Source organism: Geotrypetes seraphini, chromosome 3 (assembly GCF_902459505.1).
Source record: "Geotrypetes seraphini chromosome 3, aGeoSer1.1, whole genome shotgun sequence".
Lineage (NCBI taxonomy): Eukaryota > Metazoa > Chordata > Amphibia > Gymnophiona > Dermophiidae > Geotrypetes > Geotrypetes seraphini.
Genome location: NC_047086.1, coordinates 316,374,497 through 316,395,062, shown reverse-complemented (window position 1 = coordinate 316,395,062; position 20,566 = coordinate 316,374,497). Strand labels below are relative to the sequence as shown.

General features: G+C 42.6%; 1 protein-coding gene across 9 annotated transcripts in view; it reads left to right on the top strand.

The window, feature by feature from the left end:
* Positions 1–20,566, top strand: part of PLCB1 (phospholipase C beta 1) — a 1,208,816-nt gene that overhangs the window by 335,007 nt on the left and 853,243 nt on the right. For all 9 annotated transcript variants that reach the window (XM_033937380.1, XM_033937379.1, XM_033937383.1 and 6 more), the window contains one exon: positions 8,581–8,649. In XM_033937380.1, coding sequence (XP_033793271.1) covers positions 8,581–8,649 — 69 coding nt within the window. The remainder of the gene's footprint in view (positions 1–8,580; positions 8,650–20,566) is intronic.

The following is a 20,566-nucleotide window of genomic DNA, read 5'->3' as shown; positions in this document are numbered from 1 at the left end:
TAGCAATATACAAGCAAGCAAGGCTATATATATACATTTCTTGAACACTGCAATGATTGGGTGGTGAGGCGGAACAAATTGCCTTCAATTCTCTGAGCAGAGTTCTACTGAACAGTATATGAGTAACATAGCAATATCAATGCAATTGTGATGTAGTGACTTTTTCATCACCACCTCCTCTTGAGCAGGCAGTAATTTTTCGGGTAGCGCGCGCTAATCCGGTGCGTGCGCTAAAAACACTAATGCACCTTTGTAAAAGGAGCCCTATAAGGAACTTCAAATAAAAAGATAAAGAATTCAAAGTACAAATTAAATCCACATCATTATCTACAAGCCCACAGGACTAGTCAGACTTTTATAATCTATAAATTCAATTAAACCAATAATTATCAATAAGAAAGCAAGCACTTACATTCTTTAACCCTAATTACCTGTGATACAATCATTTAGAAGAAACATCTTTTTTTTATCTAAAAGAAAAGACTCGGGTGAGTTGGATCCAGAAATACATACAAATTTGTTCCCAGAGTGACCAGACATTTTATAGGGAAACTTTAAAAAGAATGTGCCTCCCTTCTCCAAAACCTAAGTTTTAGAAAAAGGAAGGCCTTTCTACGCAATTGTGTTCGTCTGGCCACATTAGGGAACATCAAAATTGTTTGACCATATAAAGGTACAGCTTTTTAAAATATGTTTTCATAATTAACATCTTTTTCTCCAATGAGAACATTGTGATCTACAAAGTTGATCTCTTAGAAATAGAATCCTGAGAAGACTCCAAAAACTTTGTAAGAGCTAGACTATCAGAGTACTTACATTATCTATCACTCCCTCCTGCATTCCAGTTCTAGAACCTCATGTAAGGTAATAAGTATTCACTGTGGGCTCCTTTTACAAAGCTGCAGTAGAGGTTTCTACCGCGGACCGGCGAGGTAAATGCTCATAGAATTCCTATGAGTGTCGGAGCATTTACCTTGCTGGCCCATGATAAAAACCTCTACCACAGCTTTGTAAATGCCAGCAAATATCTTTATCATCCATAAATACCTGAAGAATGTCTTTTGACATATAACTTAAAAAACTCTCTTTCAGAAAGATAATAACAGAAAAATTAAGCAGCCTTTTTTTGAAAAAAATCTTTATTCATTTTCAATCTTAAAAAAACAGTGCATGCAAGAAATCATTTACAAATTATTTGAAAAAACGGCGCTTATTTCCATCAATAAAATACATCAGAAAATTTTTCACCACCCTCCCCCCTTTATTCCAATGTAATCAAAATAACCCTACAAAAATATTAACAAATCATTAATAAACAGTCCCCGTATACACCTCTTCTCCTTCCCAGCCTTAAATTGGTTGCCCAAGAGGCATTTTCCAGAGTCTGGATTTGCATATGGCTCCTCAAATTATCTTTTACTAATGAGGCTACAACTGATTGACAAGTTTTTCTTTGAGATTCACATTTCAATAGATTCTATTCTAAAGAGATTATTTTCTCATCCCGCTCAGAGAATGTTGCAGAAACAGTTTCTGTAAATTTACGATATTGTGACAAGTTATTTTGCAAAGATTGATCCACCTTATTTATAGCCATTCAAATATCTTGTATAGAAATCTCCTGAAAACTAGAAGATTCTGTTATAGATGAAACTATAATGAAACTATAAATTTAACCGGTAAAGAAAAGAAGGACCTCTTTATCTAGATCTCTTTAAGTCATGACTAAGTCAGAAAAAGGTGCCCTAACTGGCCAGCTGACTACTGAAGGTATGAAGGCATGATCATTTACACCAGGTCTATAGCTTATATACCGTATTTTCCGCTCCATATGACGCAACTGACCATAAGACGCACCCTAAATTTAGAGGAGGAAAACAAGGAAACAAAAATTCTGAACCAAATTCTCCCTGCCAGGCTCTGCACCCAATCCCACAATCCTTGCCAGGCTCTGTACCCTGTCCCCCCTCTGGTGGTCTAGTGGTAGGCAGTGACAGGGTACAGATGTCAAGGCAGATGACTTTTTAAAATATGCAATGTCACCTTAGTAACAACTATAGAAAAATAGACAAATATAGTGCAAAATATAGACAGCAGATACAAATTCTCAAAACTGACATATTTTGATCACTAAATTGAAAATAAAATCATTTCTCCTACTTTTGGTTGTCTGGTGATTTCTTTCATTTCTTCCTCTAGTCCAACAATTGTCCCTTCCTTCCTTCCTCCTATGTTCCCCTCACTGTCTTTCAGCCTTTGTTCTCTCCCCCCCCAATCAGGACCAAAAATTGTCCCTTTTCTCCCTTCTATGTTTCCCTCACTGTGTTCCTGCCTTTGTCCTCTTACCCCTCTCCCCCCCAACTCAGGGCCCAACAATTACCAGTATCCCTTCCTTCCTCCCTCCCTCCTATGTTTCCCTCACTGCCTTCCAGCCTTTGTCTTCTTCTGCCCCCCAAACCCACCCGCCCGCTGAATTCAGTTACCTCCCGCTGCTGCCGCTGTGAGGATACATCAACGAAGCAGCAGCGGTGGGGTTTTGGACTCCTGGCTCAGCAGCGGGTCGAGGGAGCTGGCATGGAGCAAATTGCTGGGAAAGGCCAGGCGGATGCAGCGACTGCACGCTGCCGGCCCAGAAGTCTTACCCCTGATGTAAATTCTGACATTGGACTGAAGGTCCGGGGCTCCAGGGCCAGCCATTGACTGGTCTGGACCTTCAGTCCGATGTCAGAATTGACGTCAAGGATAAGGCTTCTGGGCCGGCGGCATGCAATCGCTGCACCCACATGGCCTTTCCTTTCCTCTACTTACGCGGGCAGGAGCAGCGGTAGGAGCAGAGCCCAGGAGCAGCGGTCGAAATAAGGTAATGGCCACGGGGGGGGGGGGGGGGGGGAGAGGGGACTGTATTTGCTCCTTAGGACGCACTCTTTTTTTCCACCCACTTTTTTGGGGAAAAAGTGCATCCTATGGAGCAAAAAATACGGTAAATGATTTTGCCTACATTTAACAAGTCAGACCATTTATTATATCTGAGGCTAAATTGAATTAATAAAACAACTAATTCAATAATTCATTCAGTAAAGCCAGTTGTACCAAATATAATTATACTATATTTTATCCTATATAATAAAAGGCTAGCCGCACATGCGCACTCCTATTTGCGTGCTTCCGTGATCAGTAGGTCTGTGGCCGCAGGAGTGCGCATGTGTGCTTATACGTCACTAGCCGCCGATTGCCTCCACAAGCCGGGACCGCAGCCAGCCGCCGATCTCCGTTCCTCCAGCGGGTCTGGGAGGAGAGGGATCGCTGCCACTCAGCGCCCCCACCGAGGAGCCCAGCAACTTTCCGCTGCCCGGGACCCGAGTCCTTTGCCGCCCCCCTTCCCTTCCCGTGGGCCCGACTGGCGATTTAAGCAGCGTGTGCAGAAGTCTTCACACGCTGCTTCGGGCCCTTCTACTGCCCTGATTTGCTCTGCCGTGTCTCTGATGATGTCATCATGGACGTGCCAGAGTAAAGGAGGACGTGGAGGACGTGGAGGAGTGTGTGGTGCAGTGGTTGAAGCTACAGCCTCAGCACCCTGGGGTTGTGGGTTCAAACCCCGCGCTGCTCCCTGTGACCCTGGGCAAGTCACTTAATCCTCCATAGCCCCAGGTATGTTAGATAGATTGTGAGCCCACCGGGACAGATAGGGAAAATGCTGGAGTACCTGATTGTAAAACCGCTTAGATAACCTTGATAGGCGGTATATAAAATCCTAATAATAATAATAATAAATCAGGCCAGTAGAAGGACCCGAAGCAGTGTGTGAAGACTGCTGCACACGCTGCTTGAATCACCATGTGCAGTCGGGTCCGCGGGAAGGGAAGGTGGGGGGGGCGACAAAGGACTTGGGACCGCGTTTGTAGTCGGGACCGCGGGAAGGGAAAGGGGGGTATAGGAAACGCTAATGCTGCTGCACAAGGAACTGGTGTGGGGGGAGGGAAATGGAGGGGGAGGGAATGTTGCTTTGGACAGACAGACAGAGGGAGGAAGGGAGACAGAAAGAAAAGAAGAAAGACACAGGGGCAGGGAGATACACAGAAAGACAGACAGATAAAGGGGGACAGAGACAGACAAAAAGAAAGACAGCAGGAGTCGCGTCAGGAGGGGTGCGGGATGCGGCAGAGGGAACTTTTCCAATGGGTGCAACTGGGCGGCTGTCGGGAACCTCTGAGCAGGGGCAGAGCAAGGTAAGTGTATCATAGGGATAAGAAGGAGGAGGGGGGAGAAAAAGGAAGGGACGCCTACTGCTGGATAGGGGTAGAAGGAAAGAGGTGCTGATGGACAGGGGGGGTTTAGAAAAAGGAACGGAGGCCTAATATTGGACAGGGGGAGAAGGAAAGAGGTGCTGCTGGACAGGGGGGAGGTAAAACAAAGGGAGAAGGGCTGCTGCTGCATAAGGAGAGCAGTGAAGGGGTGTTGGTGGACACAGGGGAGGTAAAAGGAAGGGACAATGGACAGGGGGAGCAGGCAAGGGGTGGTGATGAACAGCCAAGGAAAAAGAAAGACAGAATGAAAGCGGCTAAGGAGAGAGAGAGAAAGAAATAAAGACAGACACACACACATATATTCTAGCACCCATTAATGTAACGGGCTAGAAGACTAGTGTTTTATAATACTGGACAACAAAAAAAAAGTTATTATTTGCTACTGAGAACTTAAGATGTGTTGTTCGTTAATTTAATGATGCTGATTTCAGATCTGTAATTGAAATTCAGCTAGCATGTCAGGTTTCTAAGATACAAGTTACTGATTTTTTAGACAGTTTGCCATATCGGCACAATATTGCGAGTATGAACTGTGTTAAGGAGTTTACTCTGAAAACAAACACGCAGACAATAAGTGTCACCCACCATGCCTCTAGTCAGGACAGCAGAGTGTGCTGGTGGGGACCAAACTCAGACCCCAGCATGCATCCCTGGAACTGAGGTAATCCTGTTGGCCTGAACCCAGCCCTGGCACTTGCCTAGGGCCTTCAAGTGTACTGGCTGCTCCAGTAAAAATACACCAGCATACAAAAGAGTTTAGTGCAAAAATAATAACTTTTATTGTGGCCCTTTTACTGGGCACTGGTCAGAATGGTTTAGCTGGTAATTAGCAAACATTAAAGGAAAAAAACAAGTAATAGTTTGCATCAATACAAAACATTTTCCAACTTGGATTTTTCTGTCAGGTTGATACTTTTTAAAGACTTGCAATTCTTTACAGGCGTTAAAGCATTATTGAGATACAAGCAAAAAAATAACAAACATGGTGTTTCACAACTGTAGTTTGGTTGCTTGAAACTGCTTGTGTGGCAGGTGGAAGCTGTGATGTAATTAGGCACTGTGATGGCTGCCTTCAGGTAAATATCTTCAAACAGAAATCAGACCTTTCCCTTCTTGGAACAAGGATGAATGAGGTCTGGCTCAGGTAAAAGGAAAGACAAAGGGCTCCTTTTACGAAGGCGCATTAGGGCCTTAATGCGCGGTAGATTTTCAGCTAGCGCGCGCTATAGCACGCGCTAATCCGGTGCATGCGCTAAAAACGCTAGCGCACCTTCGTAAAAGGAGCCCAAAGTTTCACAATAACTCTCATGCATGAAACCAAAAATAAATGACAAGCCTCTTGTTCTGGCTTTATTCCTTCAAACTTTCTTCCCAAATTATCAGAGCAAAAATAGTTCCCACCTGGCTGCAATAACTACCCCAGCTTAGCAGTAAGGGGGAAAAGAAAACCCCTCTGAAAACCAAAACCTTTCAGCCAATAAAGGGTAGTAGGAACAAAACAAATATTTAACAAGCAGGAAAAAAAACCCCACCTTTTTAATTGTGCTGCACTTTCTCCTGGTTTCTTTACTTTTATAATATAGTCTTTGCTTAGGAGAAAAAATTCACAGTGTGCCAATCTTTTCATAATTTTGCCATGTGAAAGCATTCTTGGAGGGTTGTTCCTGTCTTCCCTGGGTCTCTCTTGCCTTTGCTCTGGTGTTTTGTCTCCTCTGATTGAACCATGCCCTGCAGAGAACTCTATAGCTAGACCTCTTGATGTGAGCCTGTGAGGGAATATGCTTAAGGGGGCTGACAGTTTCCTATATACTCCTTCACACTGGCATAACAAGTCAAAATAACATGTCGAAATAAAGCATGAGCAGTAGCATTCTGATAGGTAATGCATATTTCTTCAAAGATTTTGAATGCTGCTTTACGTTGTAGGAAAAAAAAAATGTTATTTTCTAGATCAGCTTCTACTATCTCCTGTTGTTCTCCTGGGAGACATCCATTCACAACAAATAGAGCTGCTAAATGATTCCTAACAACCATATTCCTTTCTGCAAAGTGGTGATTTATACCATAGAAAGTAACAGTGCTGAAATAAAACACGTGATGATAAATTATTACATATTGGGCCATGTGACGGAAATTGAATCTGTACACCAATTTGATGGCAGTTTAGAAATATTTTTTTATAAATAAGCAAATATGCTGGACAGGTTTGATAACTGTGTGGTCTAATTTATAATGTCTAGGATGGAAAGAGTGAAATGAAGTGGGCCATAATTACAGGTGGAATTATAGAAACATGATTTTAGTGTTATAAACAATTAGGTTTATTTTCAGTGACATCAGTGGTCAATTATTTATTTAAATGCTGGCCATAGCCACTGAATATCAGAATTATACATATAGTTAGTCCTTCTAGATGACTTAAGGTCCCTTTTACAAAGCCAGAATAGTGATGCTGCCAAATGCACCAAAATCCATTCGATCCCTTTGGGCTTTGGTGCACTTTCTGCGCCAGCCCACACTATTTGACTTGATAAAAGAGAGTCTTATACTTTTAGGGCTGGATTCTCTAAAGCTGCACATCCAACTTGAGTATAGCGGCTCACGTTACCCCTCTCCTAAAGTCACTTCATCAGCTTCCCATCCATTTCTGAATACATTTCAAACTTCTCTTCCTGACCTACAAATGTATTCACTCAGCTGCCTCTCACTATCTCTCTTCACTTATCTCCCCCTATGTTCCTCCTCTGAGCTCCGCTCAGCTGATAAGTCCCTCCTATCCATGCCCTTCTCCTCCTCTGCCAGACTCCGTCCTTTCTATCTTGCTGCGCTGTATGCCTGGAACAAACTGCCTGAATCACCTAAAGCATGTTCCATCGCTGGTAGTGTTCAAGTCCAAGTTAAAAATCCACCTCTTTGAGAGTGCTTTCAACTCCTAACCCCTCTCACCTTGGGTTCTGCAAACCCAACCCTATATGTCATGGCTGTCTGTCCAAATTAGATTGCAAGCTCTTCTGAGCAGGGACCGTCTACTAAATGTCAAAATATACAGCGCTGTGTATGCCCTTCAGCACTATATAAGTGATAGTAGTAGTAGGAGTAAGTTTCCGACTACAGTGCTAATTTTGGCACACAAGTTATAGAACAGTGCCTGTTGTATGCCTAACTTAGGGCACCTTTTACTAAGCAGTCTAAGAGCATTTTACTGCAGGCTGGAGAGGTAAATGCTCCAATACTCATTGAATTCCTGTGAGCATCGGAGCATTTACCTCACCAGCTGTCGATAAAACGTTCTTAGAAACACTACGGAAAAATTCTTGAAGATTGGAAGTGAGGTAAATTGAACAACTCAAACAGTGTGCAGTCCTCACTTAACAGGATGAACTATTCAATAAAAGAACAAACCAACTTGTAGCGTTCTTCATCTTGCTTTATTATGTATATTCACTTGATGTAAGAATTAAAAATGAATAAAGATTTATAAAAAAAAATCTTGACTGGGGTTGCTATTCAGCATATCACCAATAACTGGAAAAATTATACTAATCTTAATTATACATTTTGGTGGAATTCGGTATGCCATATTTTTAAGATGGAAAGAGCAATTGCAATACAGAAAGGGAACTATAATAATTTTATAAAGATCTGGGGGCCATTGGAACAATATTGTAATGAGTAAACATCACTTTCCTTGGATGAATATATGTACACATAGGGGGGTGGGGGGGAGTTTTTCTGGAAATTTCACTAAATTATATGTTTATATTATATTTATGATATAATTGATTATAATATTTGAAAGAAGGTGGGTGGGACGGGATATAATTTTTATGTTTTTAGAATTATATGAGAATTACAAGTGTTATTGTTGTTACTAATGATATATTCCTGTACGCTTGCTGTAAGTTTTCAAAATGAATTTTAAAAAAAAAGATAGATTGTGAGCCCATAGGGACAGATAGGGAAAATGCTTGAAGTACCTGTCTGTAAACTGCTTCGAGTGTGGTTTTATAACTACTAAAAGGTGGTATGCAAGTCCCAATCCCAAATCCCAATTGCCTTTAGGTACCAATAATAGCCTTTAATTGGTGTTAATTAGTACTAATTTGTTGTTACACATGCAGCTGCACTTAAGACTTTTTCCTATAAGTTTACTCCCACATTCTATAAAGTTAACTTAAACTTAGGCGCCTACATCGGTGTGCCTGACTCGAATGTGTATTGTTCTGTGGACCGAACTGGTTTTTGAATAGTTTCCTTTTATCTTTGTTTTTCATAGGAAACGGAACTCCTGGATATGAGTTTTGTAAAGGATGCCAGGTGCGGAAAACATGCCAGAGCACCAAAGGTAGGAAACGCTGGCGCTATTAGAAAGCTTTGAAAATGATTGTTCCAACAGTCATAACAGGGTGGTAGTATCTTTCATTGAGCTCTATATAAGTGTGCAAAATCTTAGACTAAAGTGCAATAGTGTGTAAACTTTTCAAATTTAAAGTGCTTGTAATAACTTATCTTATTAAAGTGCCCGTTTCACCATAAAATCGGCTTCTTCAGGGGTCAAATGTCAGGCATATAATCTATAAAACACAAGGACAGAAAACACAATTTAGATTTATAATTTTAAAACGCCAAAGATATAAAACTACAAATGCGAGGTTACTTACTGAACAGCTCTGTTATCATCGGCATTAAGCAACAAAATGGCGCTGGCACTACTAGAACGCCGCACATGCGTTTTTAAATGGTCCTCATTAATTATTCATATAATTTTAAAGAGCCCCACAATATTTGAGTGGAATTTTTCCTGTTGTGCAAACCGTATGATATATTTCAAGTCTTTCTTGATTGCTTGTCATTTATGAATAAGACTTGTTGCCATTAGTTTTGAATTGAGTATTGCTATTAGAAAGCTCACATGAGCTGCGTACTGTGCTGATTGTTTTATGTGGAGTCTAAGGCTAATGGCGTGGAGACATTCTCGAGTGCATTTCGGATTTTATATCTGCAGTGCTAATGCTTGAAAAATGGCAGTTTGTTTTGGGGACTACAGAAGTATGCACTTGTATATACTTCCCAATTATCAAAGCGATTTAAGTGGGCAGGAGAGGCTCCTCTTTACATAAATTACACTCTATGGCCTGGCTGCTGATGTTCAGTGACAGTTACCCAGGCAATGGTGCTGAATATTGGCACAAAGAAGCCATTTTTGGGCTGGGCTACACAGAAGAACTAGCGGGGGAATCCTCCACTGCCCCAAGTAAATTAGGTAGATTGTGAGCCCACTGGGGCAGATAGAGAAAATGCAGTATGTGAACCGCATTGAGTGTGGTTGTATAACTACAGAAAGGCAGTATACAATTCCCAAACCCCTTTCCCATGTAGAGAAGAGAATGTTCATTTATGTGGCAATCCTATAATTCGGTGCCTACAGTAAATATAGGTGCCACAGTGGGGCACACTTAGCACCAGTTTTATAACGACACTTATAAGTTATTAGAGAGTGTTAGTGCAAAGCAGCACTAGCATGCCCAAATGTAGATCTGTCAACTACTGAAACTTCAATGGCTGATGTAAATTGGCGTACCTAAGTGTGCCATGCAGTGTAAACAGTTGAAAGTATTTTATTAGCTGTGCACATTTCTTGGCAGCACACCTGTCTCCACACACTTCCATTTGCAAGATTAAATCCACAACACAAGCAGCTTGGAAGGGCATGCATCATGGATGTAGTTTGTGTGGGTCAGCAAAAAAATGCATGTATTTCAAATTTTATAGTGACACTGCATGCATCTTTGAAGTAAAACTGAAGCAGGTGTAAATGTCGGCTAACAATGTTTGCACTTGAGGTTTGCACCTGTGAATGAGCTGAAACTTGTGCTTACCTCCCTGGTGCTAAAAACGGTGTCAATTTTTTTTTTTGTTTTGTTTTAAGAAAAATAATTTTTCTGCACAACTCCTTAATTGATTGTTTCTGGAAGCGAGTTTTGTAAAATCTAGCACTGAGGAGTCTTTTTACTAAGCTGAATTGGGTGCTAACGCACATCTAGCACGGCTTAAACTGGTGTCCCACAGATTGGGTTCATGTGTCCTGCGGTAACTGCCAAATGCATACAGTGTTTTCCCGCAAATTCGCAGTTTGCGAATTGCGGACTTGGTTACTCACGGTATTTTCTGACTGCCTCTTTCAATCAGAAAATACAGGGAATGAGTCCGTGAATCAGCCTTCTGCATAGCTGATTCCTTCTCCTCTCCCCCCAGTCAGCCAATCAGCCTTCTGCACAGCCGATTCCTCCTCCTCTCCCCCCCCCCCCCCCCCGGTCAGCTAATCAGCCTTCTGCACAGCCAATTCCTCCTCCTCTCCCCACCTAGTCAGCTGATCAGCCTTCTGTACAGATGATTCCTCCTCCCCCCCCCCTTTAGAGCATACCGGGTATGATTTACTGCACCCGCCGGTGCCCAGCTGCCCTCTCCTGCCTTTTTACAGACTCAAAACCACATTCTCATTTTTTCAAAATTTGTAGGTGTTCCTGGAACGGAACCCCTGTGAATTTCGGGGGAGTACTGTACATATGAACTGCACCTTAAAAAATATATATTTTTTGAGGGAACATGTCGGGGTGGGGGCAGAGAGTGGGCATTCCTGTGCTAACCAGTTGGCACATCTACATTAGTGGGTGCTAACTCGATAATGCAGGAATACCAAATGAGCTGCTACTCCTACAAAATGGGTGCAGTAGGGGCCAGATTCTGTAATTGGTGCTATAGGTGTCTAAGTCCTTTAGAGAATTGTGCCTAGTGGTGCCTAAGTTTTCTCCACCGCTAAACATGCCTACTTTGGTGTTAGGTACCACTAGGCGCAATACAGTAGGTGCCTGTTTTTTGTAGAATCGTGCCTAAGAGGATAGGCGCCAATTTCTCAATTAATTTTTTTTTCAATTATGAGCTTGTTAAAGCTCATAATTGAAACCAATTTACTAATTAATTCCCCCACCCCCCTTTTATGAAGCCACGTTAGGGATTTTTATCACCAGCCGCGACAGTAAAACTTCCAAAGCTCATAGGAATTCTATGAGCATCGGAGCTTTTACTACTGTGGTCGGCAATAAAAATAACCCTAACATGGTTTCATAAAAAGGGGGGGGGGAGAGGGAGTTAGATACATTACTTTAGACGTCCATTTATTTAGGTGCCTATCTTTAGGCACCTTTTTATAGAATTTTCTTCTAAGTACTCATTCAGTAATTTTTATTTTTAATGGCCACATACTAATGGCCACATTAGCACATGATCATTAATTTAAAAAAAAGAAAAGTAAACTGGCCTTAGGGCTCCTTTTACTAAGGTGTGCTAGCGTTTTTGGCAGGAAATTACCACGCGCTACGCGGAAAAACTAATGCCAGTTCAATGCTGGCGTTAAGGTCTAGCGTAGAGAATGACACTGGGAGCGATCCCCGCGGGGAGACTCCATAGCCAAATCACTACAGACACGGGGACAAAAGTTTTCACCGCCCACAAAAACGGTGAAAAGATTTGTCCCCACAGGCAAATGTATCCCCTTCTACATACTGCGATTTACCGGGTCTTCACCGTGGACGGGTGTCTGATTTTTTTTTCGGCGGCCATGCTTGTCAGCCATGTGGTCTCCTCCAACTCGTCTCTCTCCACCCGACTTGCACGTTGCCTGACTCCGCCCCCTTCAATATTCTGGCTCTTCATTAGTCAGTTCTTTCCTGCTCAAGAAGGGGACCAATCGCTACTGCCACACATGATATTTAATGGGTTGCAGTAGCGATTGGAAATCGGGGGATTTCGAAGCTGAGAGGCAAGCCCAGGATTTTTTTTGGAGTCGCTGCCTGGATTGGAGAGGAGTCACTGCTGCAGACTTGGAGGAGCTGAAATTTCATTGAAAACTTTGGCGCTACAAGTAGAGGTAAGGTGCACACTAGAGAATGACACGGTGGAGGTTTACCCGCGGCCACTGCATTTTAGCTGTGGGTCACCCGCCGAAACGGGGAACGAAAACTAGCAGTCGCTGCGGCGACGGGGACAAGGCCATTCACCGCCCATGGGGCGGTGAATGGTCTTGTCCCCGCAGTGAGGCGTGAAGGATCGCGCGGTCCCCGCAGCACACACCCGCCTGCCCAATCGATCCTACTGTTTAGCAAGCTCTCTCCCTTCTCCTCACCTTAGTTTGTAGGTTTTCTTTTTCGGCGACCCGCACGCTATCAGAGAGCCGCGCTCAGTTTCGATCTTCTGCTCTGACGCAACCGGAAACAGGAAGTTACAGCAGAGCAGAAGATTGAACACTGAGCAGCCGCGCGTGCATGTCGCCGAAAAACAAAACCTACAAACTAAGGTGAGGAGAAGGGAGAGAGCTGGCTAAACAGTAGGATAGATTGGGCAGGCGGGTGGTGGCTGCGGGGACTGTGCAATCGCTCGTGTTCCCGGCTCAAATTGGAAGGAGGGAGTGAAAGGGAAAAGGATTCTGGGCCAAGGAGATGAAGACGGAAAGAAAAACCCACAGCAGGAAAGAAAGGGAAGGACAGGCAGGTGAGCCAGATGCTAGAAGCAAGGGGGGGGGGGAGGGGAAGAAAGAGGGAAAAAAGCTAGATGGGGTTGAAAAGAAGAGACACACTGGTATGGAAGAGGAAGATAGGGGAAATCTGGACACAGGAAGGTAACAGAAAGAGGGAAAATTATGTGCATGGGGCATAGGGACAGTGACATAAAGGGGACATGCCATGGGGATGGTATATGGACACAGGGGGGGGGCAATGACAGATACATAGGGGAGATATTAGAAATGGAGAAAATAGGAGCACAGAAGCGAGATGGTTTGTGGGGATGGGACAGGGACCGAGCTTGCAGGCTCCAGTGGCTTGCACAAATTACATTGTAACATGCCATGAAAATAAGAGGGAGGAAGGTAGATAGATAGGCCACGCGAGAGGAGCTGAAGGGTAGTAGAAAGGAACAGATGGTAAAGGAGGGAGAGAAGGGTGATGGTGGAAAGGAATAGGACAGACATTGAAGGAGGGTGGAGAGGAACAGACCCCGAAGGGAAATGTGGAAGACAGAATGGGAAGAAGACAGATGCCAGACTATGGGGGAGCGGAGGGAAGAAGATGGGTGCTAGACCAATTGGAGGGGGGGGTGAAGGGAGAGGCACAGTAACAGCAAGTGGAAAACGCAGAGAGAAGACACACAGTGGATGGAAGGAATTGAATGAGAAGATGTGGAAAGCAGAAACCAGACAACAAAGGTAGAAAAAAAAATTATATTTATTTATTTATTTTTTGCTTTAGGATAAAATAGTATATTAGTTGTGTTGATAAAAATTTATAAACAAAGCCCTGCCAGCTGAACATCTCTTTTTCTAGTTCAGCAGCAGGAACTTTGATTTATAAGAAAGGAATAAGCTAAATATTACAGTACTAAGGCTTATATGGATGCAGCGGGGACGGTGACGGGGCGGTGAAAGGGATGGCGGTGACGGTGACGGGGCGGTGAAGGGAATGGCGGTGACGGGGCGGTGCAGAGGATGGTGGGCCGGTGACGGGGCGGTGACGGGGACAGATTTTTTCCCCGTGTCATTCTCTAGTGCACACTTTCCTACTACTCGCCTGCCCAGGGTTGGCGGCGGCAGGGGTGGGGGTGGGGGGATTCTTTGACCGGTTGGAGACGGGAGTCTGGCTGAGCTGGGAGTTGGTTCTTTTTTTAAAATCTGAGTGGGATTATTTGACCGGTTGGATTCGGGAGTCTGGCTGAGCTGGGAGCTGGTTCTTTTTTTTTTTTTTTTTTATCTGAATGGATTCTTTGACCGGTTGGAGACGGGAGTCTGGCTGAGCTGGGAGCTGGTTCTTTTTTTTTTTTTATCTGAGTGGATTCTTTGACCGGTTGGAGACGGGAGTCTGGCTGAGCTGGGAGCTGGTTCTTTTTTTTTTTTTATCTGAGTGGATTCTTTGACCGGTTGGAGACGGGAGTCTGGCTGAGCTGGGAGCTGGTTCTTTTTTTTTTTAAATCTGAGTACTAGTGTAGTAGTGTGCTGTGTCCATTCCCATGGGTTACTGAATCCTATTCCTGAACATGTGCTGCAAGAATGGAGGAATCCAGCACATGTTCAGTATGTAACCCATGGGAATACGTTAATGAAGATAAGTATATAAAATCATACCTGTTTGAGGCTTTTATGCATGCTGCGGTGACGGTGACGGGGCGGTGAATGGGATGGCAGTGGCGATGATGGGGCGGTGAAAGGGATGGCGGTGACGGTGACGGGACAGTGAAGGGAACGGCGGTGACGGGGCGGTGCAGAGGATGGTGGGACGGGGACGGGGCGGTGACGGGGACAGATTTTTTCCCCGTGTCATTCTCTAATCTAGCGCATGCGGCAATGTAGCTTGTGCTAAAGCCCTAATGCTTAGTAAAAGGAGCTTAGTAAAATGAGCCCTTAGTGTGTAGGAAAAACTTGTGTAAGGGTATACTAAAGCTACCTTTTAACCATAGCTTGACCATAGTAAAAGTACTTCATAAATATGTGTCAGTGCTTACATATTCAAAACTCCTACTGATTCCACTCTTTCTTGAATGCATTCCTTTATAAAATGTCTGTTTCTGCTGAACATGCTGCTGTCTACACATCCATTTCCTATATTCTTAAACATATTTTACAAAAGGCTCCACGTTCAGTGAACCTTTTTAAAAAAAAATATCGGGGAACATGTGATGTGCTCACCAAGAAGTCCCAAATCCTACCTAGACCCCCTATGCAAAGTTGGCCTTCAGGTGTGAATTTTGTACTAAATGTGAATACATTTTTTTTTCTAACTGCTTTGTACCGATAAAAATAATAGTTTCCATGGAAACAAGCATCGACAGAAGCAGACCCAGAGTTTCCACAGCAGGCAATAGGCTGAATGAGGAAATCCACTGGCAGGTGCTTTATTAACACATAGAATTGCACTTCTTTTTAAAAAGTTTTCCAAACTGATTTAAAAAAATAAATTTTATATATATATATATATATATATAGGCCAAATTTTCATCACGGACAGCACATGCATTAATTTAAGTGTCTGTACTAGTGCTTAAATTTATAAATGTATTCAATGCTGCTGCCTACACAGGTAATGAAACTATTTACAGATGGTAGGGCATATTCTAAATGACACCTAAGTGCAAAAAATACCCCTTTCTAGCTCACAGCAATTTTCAAATAGGAAAAACGTTGGAGTTTCCTGTTTGAAAGTAAGTGAAGGCATCTAAAATGAACATAGCCACCAACAGATATTCTTAAATTATTTCCCCTTACCAGAGACTAAATAGAGCAGATATCAAAAAAATACGGAGAAAAGACCTCAGTGTTCCCCGAGAGCAAACTCAGGAGACTACTATGACAAGTACAAGATTGTCATAGACAACACATCCTTGGTCTGAGAAAAACTCTGTTAAAGTTCAATATATAAAGTTCATAGACTTAGAAGTTTTCAAGATTATTCAAATAGAATCAAAAACCCGCATTTATCTTAATGGTTTATTTATATCCTCTGGTGTAGGCAAGATCACCGCAACGCAGTGAAAAAATCTCCCGGTACTATTTTCTTTCTTTCTCAGACCGAGGATGTGTTGTCTATGACAATCTTGTACTTGTCAAAGCAATTTCCTGAGTTTGCTCTCGGGGAACACTGAGGTCTTTTCTCTGTATTTTTTTGATATACTGCTCTATTTAGTCTCTGGTAAGGGGATATATTTTAAGAATATCTGTTGGTGGTTATACTTAATTTTTTTATATTCTGCTTGTCTACAAAAGTTTTTTTTAAATCTAAAATGAACAGCCATTTTTCAATATAAAATATCTAAATTATGAATGTAAAAAATCTAGGGGAGAGTATATCTGTTTGGCTGCATTAGTGTGAAAATGGCCTCATGGATGTTCTTGCAGAGCAGAGGGGCAGCCTAGTGCTCAGCACAGTGGATTTTGATCCAAAGCACCCAGGTTACAACTCTGTTGCTTTAAAATGCAGATTCAGGGAAATGTCTAATGTACCTGAATGTACACCACCAGTGGCGTAGTGAGAGTGAAAAGCGCCCAGGGCGGTAGTGCCTCTCCTCCGCCCCCTCCTGCCATGCATGCGTGCATCTTCCCTTCCCCCGTACTTCTCTAACGTTCCCGGCTTGAATAGCAATCCCAACCGGCTGCTCATGCCAGTGTCTGCTCTTCCTCTGACATCACTTCATAAGTTCTGCTATCTGATATCGAGTAGACTTTTAAGTTCCTTTTAAGCTGACATAACTTTACATGGTCTTGTAAATAACCGTAAAAAAGCCTCACTGCCTTCATGTATAAGCAGTCCAACCGTGACCATTCAAATTAATTCCAGATAGTCAGTGCCAGGCCAGGCCCAGGCCTTTACACAGAATATCCAGGAATAATTTGCCCAGTGCTGACTGCCAATATTCAGCCAGGGCCTGCATATGACAGTCTTGTGAATCCCTCCAAATCCTCCTCCTGCCCTTCCCCACTCAAATTTCCCCTCCTTCCTTCTCCTTTCCTCTCAGTCCACTGCCAGTCAGAACCTAGCCTGAACATCCTGACAACCCCCAATATCCCTCGCCCTATGGCCTAGGTAGGCACTTTTCAGGCCTACCTGATATACCTGGTTGTTCAAGTGTAGTTGATGGGGCAAGAGCAAAGCCCACTCACTCCTGCCATAGAAAAATGGTTCCAGCAACATCTCACAGCAGCCTTGTGATATACACAGCCTCCATTCACCCCTGAACTACCAAGTTCACAAGACAACTACAGCCACCTTTTCATCTTATACTTTGTTTGAATGCTGTTAAATCTTGGCTTTCAGTTGAACTCAGCGAAAACACAGATATTATTACTTTCAGGTAGATTGAATTTTCAATTCCCTGTATCTTTCACATTTGATAATACTGAGATCCCTATTGTAGATGAAATGAAATGCCTTGGAGTGCTTCTTGATTATGCATTATCTTTGAAGCCATATGTGAAATCAGTTACTCAGAAAGTATTCTTGAAGTTGAAGTTCATATGACCTTTGATGGAATTGCTGAGTCCGAACTGTAGTGCAGGCCTACATATATCCGTTTTTTTGATTATTGTAATTCATTGTTAGTGGGCTTGCCAAAGAAAGAATTAAGAGCTGAACAGATCGCGCAAAATGATGCTGCTAGGATTATTTCAGGATGTCCTCATTACAGTCATATAACACCGATCCTTAAACAATTACATTGGTTTCCTATTTATTGGCATATTGAATTTAAAACCTTGACATTGATCTTTAAGCTTTTTCACGAGCAGCAACTTATTTGTTTAGCTGCAACTTTAAAAGTTCATCTTCCAGGACGTACTTTGCATTCAAGCAGCCAAGCGTCGCTTGATGTTCTGGATTTCAAGCAAATAAGATTGGAGATATATAGAGATTCGTGTAGATTTTTATGGTCATGGGACCTCTGCTTTGGAACACACTTCAAAAAGACTTAAGATTGATTGAGTCTTGGAACGACTTTAGAAAATCTTTAAAAACACACCTATTTTCTCAAGCGTTTCAGTGATACTAAATTGCTTGGGTTCATTGATATGAATTATTGATTTTATATCTGTATATTATAAGAAATGAAATGTTGTTTGTCAACGTATTTTAAGTATGTAAGTTGTAAACTGCAAATAATTATAGATTTGCGGTATATACATTTTTTCTTAGAAAAAAAAGAAATCAGAGTTATCAGGTAGGCCCATGGAGGCCCAGAAGGGGGTTTGGAACAGGGAGATCCAGAGGCTCTAACAGGAAAGTAACTGTGTAGTGGACAATCAGACCAGTGCCCCGTTATCTTTACTGCATAAAGTTAGGACAGCTTATTTTCTGCCCTAATTTAAGAACATAAGAATTGCCGCTGCTGGTTCAGACCAGTGGTCCATCATGCCCAGCAATCTGCTCATGCGGTGGCCCTTTGGTCAAAGACCAGTGTCCTAACTAAGTCTAGCTTTACCTGCGTACGTTCTGGTTCAGCTGCCTTTCCTAATTCCACCCTAACTCCACCTCTATCCTGCCCACAACCTAGCAGGTATTGGCATGGGTGGTTGGAGAGGATATTCCTCAGCACTGTCCAATTAAGTACCTTGGTTAGCCCAGACAAATAATTTAAACAACTAGGAGCTTCTCCTGGCCATTTAAATAGCTTTAAATTTTGACCCCTATGTTTTTGTTTTTGGGAAAAGAGGTGTCGGTACTCATGCAGAGTCAACCTTAGAAAGTGGGGTAACCAGGACATTTTCTTTCACTGATACAATGTATGCAGCCATGTGACCCAGAATTGTTTTGTCTGGAAGGCAGCTGCCTCTGAATCTGAAGATTACAAACTTGAGGCTGGCTGGCACACCAATGGGAAAACAAACAAGCTGGAAAATATTCGGTGAGAAATGTGGTGGGGTGGATAGGACATTTTTAGAAGGCAGAAAAAAAGTCTTGGTATATAAGGAAAATTTAAAGTCAATACTGTTTTTTTTCTGCACATGTAGATTTGTAAAATGGACATTCCTGCTGTATTTGCTGACAAATCCACATGCACTCATATATTCAGTGCCAGTACGCGGATAACTTGTGGCTAAGGAGCTCGTTTACTAAAGTGCAGTAAAATCTGGGTTTAATGTATTTCTGCACCCAGTTCCCCCACTGGATCACAAGGGATGTTAAGTAGTATTGCTTGGTTTAGGGGGAAGGGGTGTCTGTTTCAGAGGGAAGGGGTTGGAAGCAAGGATGTTCCAGTAGGGATAGGAGGGGCTGGGGAACATTTTGAAAGTTATATTGGTTTCAGGTGATATTCAGCTGAGAGCCTCATTAGTGTCTTATGCCGAATACCGATAGAGATTTGCATAAGCTCCAGCAGCCACTAGTTTTGCAATTAGCCCTGGATATTCAGTGCTTGTGCTTGCACATGGCCCAGCACTGAATATTTATAGCTAATTTAGCCACCAACAGTCAGATAGTTTATTGAATACTATAAACTATGTGTGTCACTTGCACCTACTTATGTCTGGTGCCCCTCCTCACCCTCTTCCCTGACCCCCCTCTTCTGCATGTGCACCTCCTTTCCCCCTACCTTTTTATATTCTCCAGCGTGAGCAGCATGCCCATGTCAGTGTCAGCTTGCCCTTTGACATCACTTCCTAGGTGCGGGTCCCGGAAGTGATGCTAGCGAGAGCGCCAATGTCGATGTGGGCAGCAACCTTACTCCAGGGAAGTAAAAAAGTATGGGTAGAAGGCAAGGGGCAAGCGAACTTGGCAAGGGGAGGAGCAGGGGCAGAGAGGAGGAGGGATGTGGCACCCTTAGGAAGACTGTGCCCAAGGCGGACCGTCCCCCCCCCCAACGCACCCTTCATACTACACCATTGATAAGAAGGCCTGCCTACACATGGATACCAATGCCAACCTTGCACTAGTATTCTATAATGGAATCTTGGTGCCAAGCACATGACACTGAGGCTCCAATTTATAGACTTGCCTCCTCATGGCTTCTGCATCTCATCTACTTTATATTCATTTAAATAAAACTTTTATTATCGCATTGATTTGTACCCATATATCCTGCTATATAGCAATGGATCAGGATTTCACAGTTTCTGTTCATATTTGATTTGCTATGAGCTCTTTCGGAAGTTACATTTTCAATTGCAGTACATATAGGGCTCATTTTACAAAGGTGCGCTAGCGGTTTTAGCGTGCATGCTAGCCGCTACCACCTCCTTTAAAGCAGGCGGTAATTTTTCAGCTAGCACGCGCTAATCTTGTGCGTGCGCTAAAAACGCTAGCACACTTTAGTAAAAGGAGCCCATAGAACACTTGAGAGCTGTTATTCTAACTCATAAGAAATTTTATTTACAGACTATGAGATCTAGTACTTTCTTATGTGTGGGACCTGTTGAGTGGAACGGGCTGCTAGAATACATCAAGCAGCAAAAAAAAATTGCGTTAATTAAAAAAAAAAAAATTGTTAAAGTGTCATCTGTTTTGTAAGATGAAGTATGATGGTTGATGCCTTAAATTCTGATGTTTTTTGATACGTTTGTTTTGTCATTTTTAAAATTGTGTATATTGGATTGAAATCCGCTTTGTTTAAAGGCAGCATATAACTATTTTTTTTTTTTTTAATCTTTATTTATTTTCAAACTTACAATAAGTGTGTCAATATGTTAAAACAGATTAACAATAAGTATATCACTTAATAATCATCAATAGTAC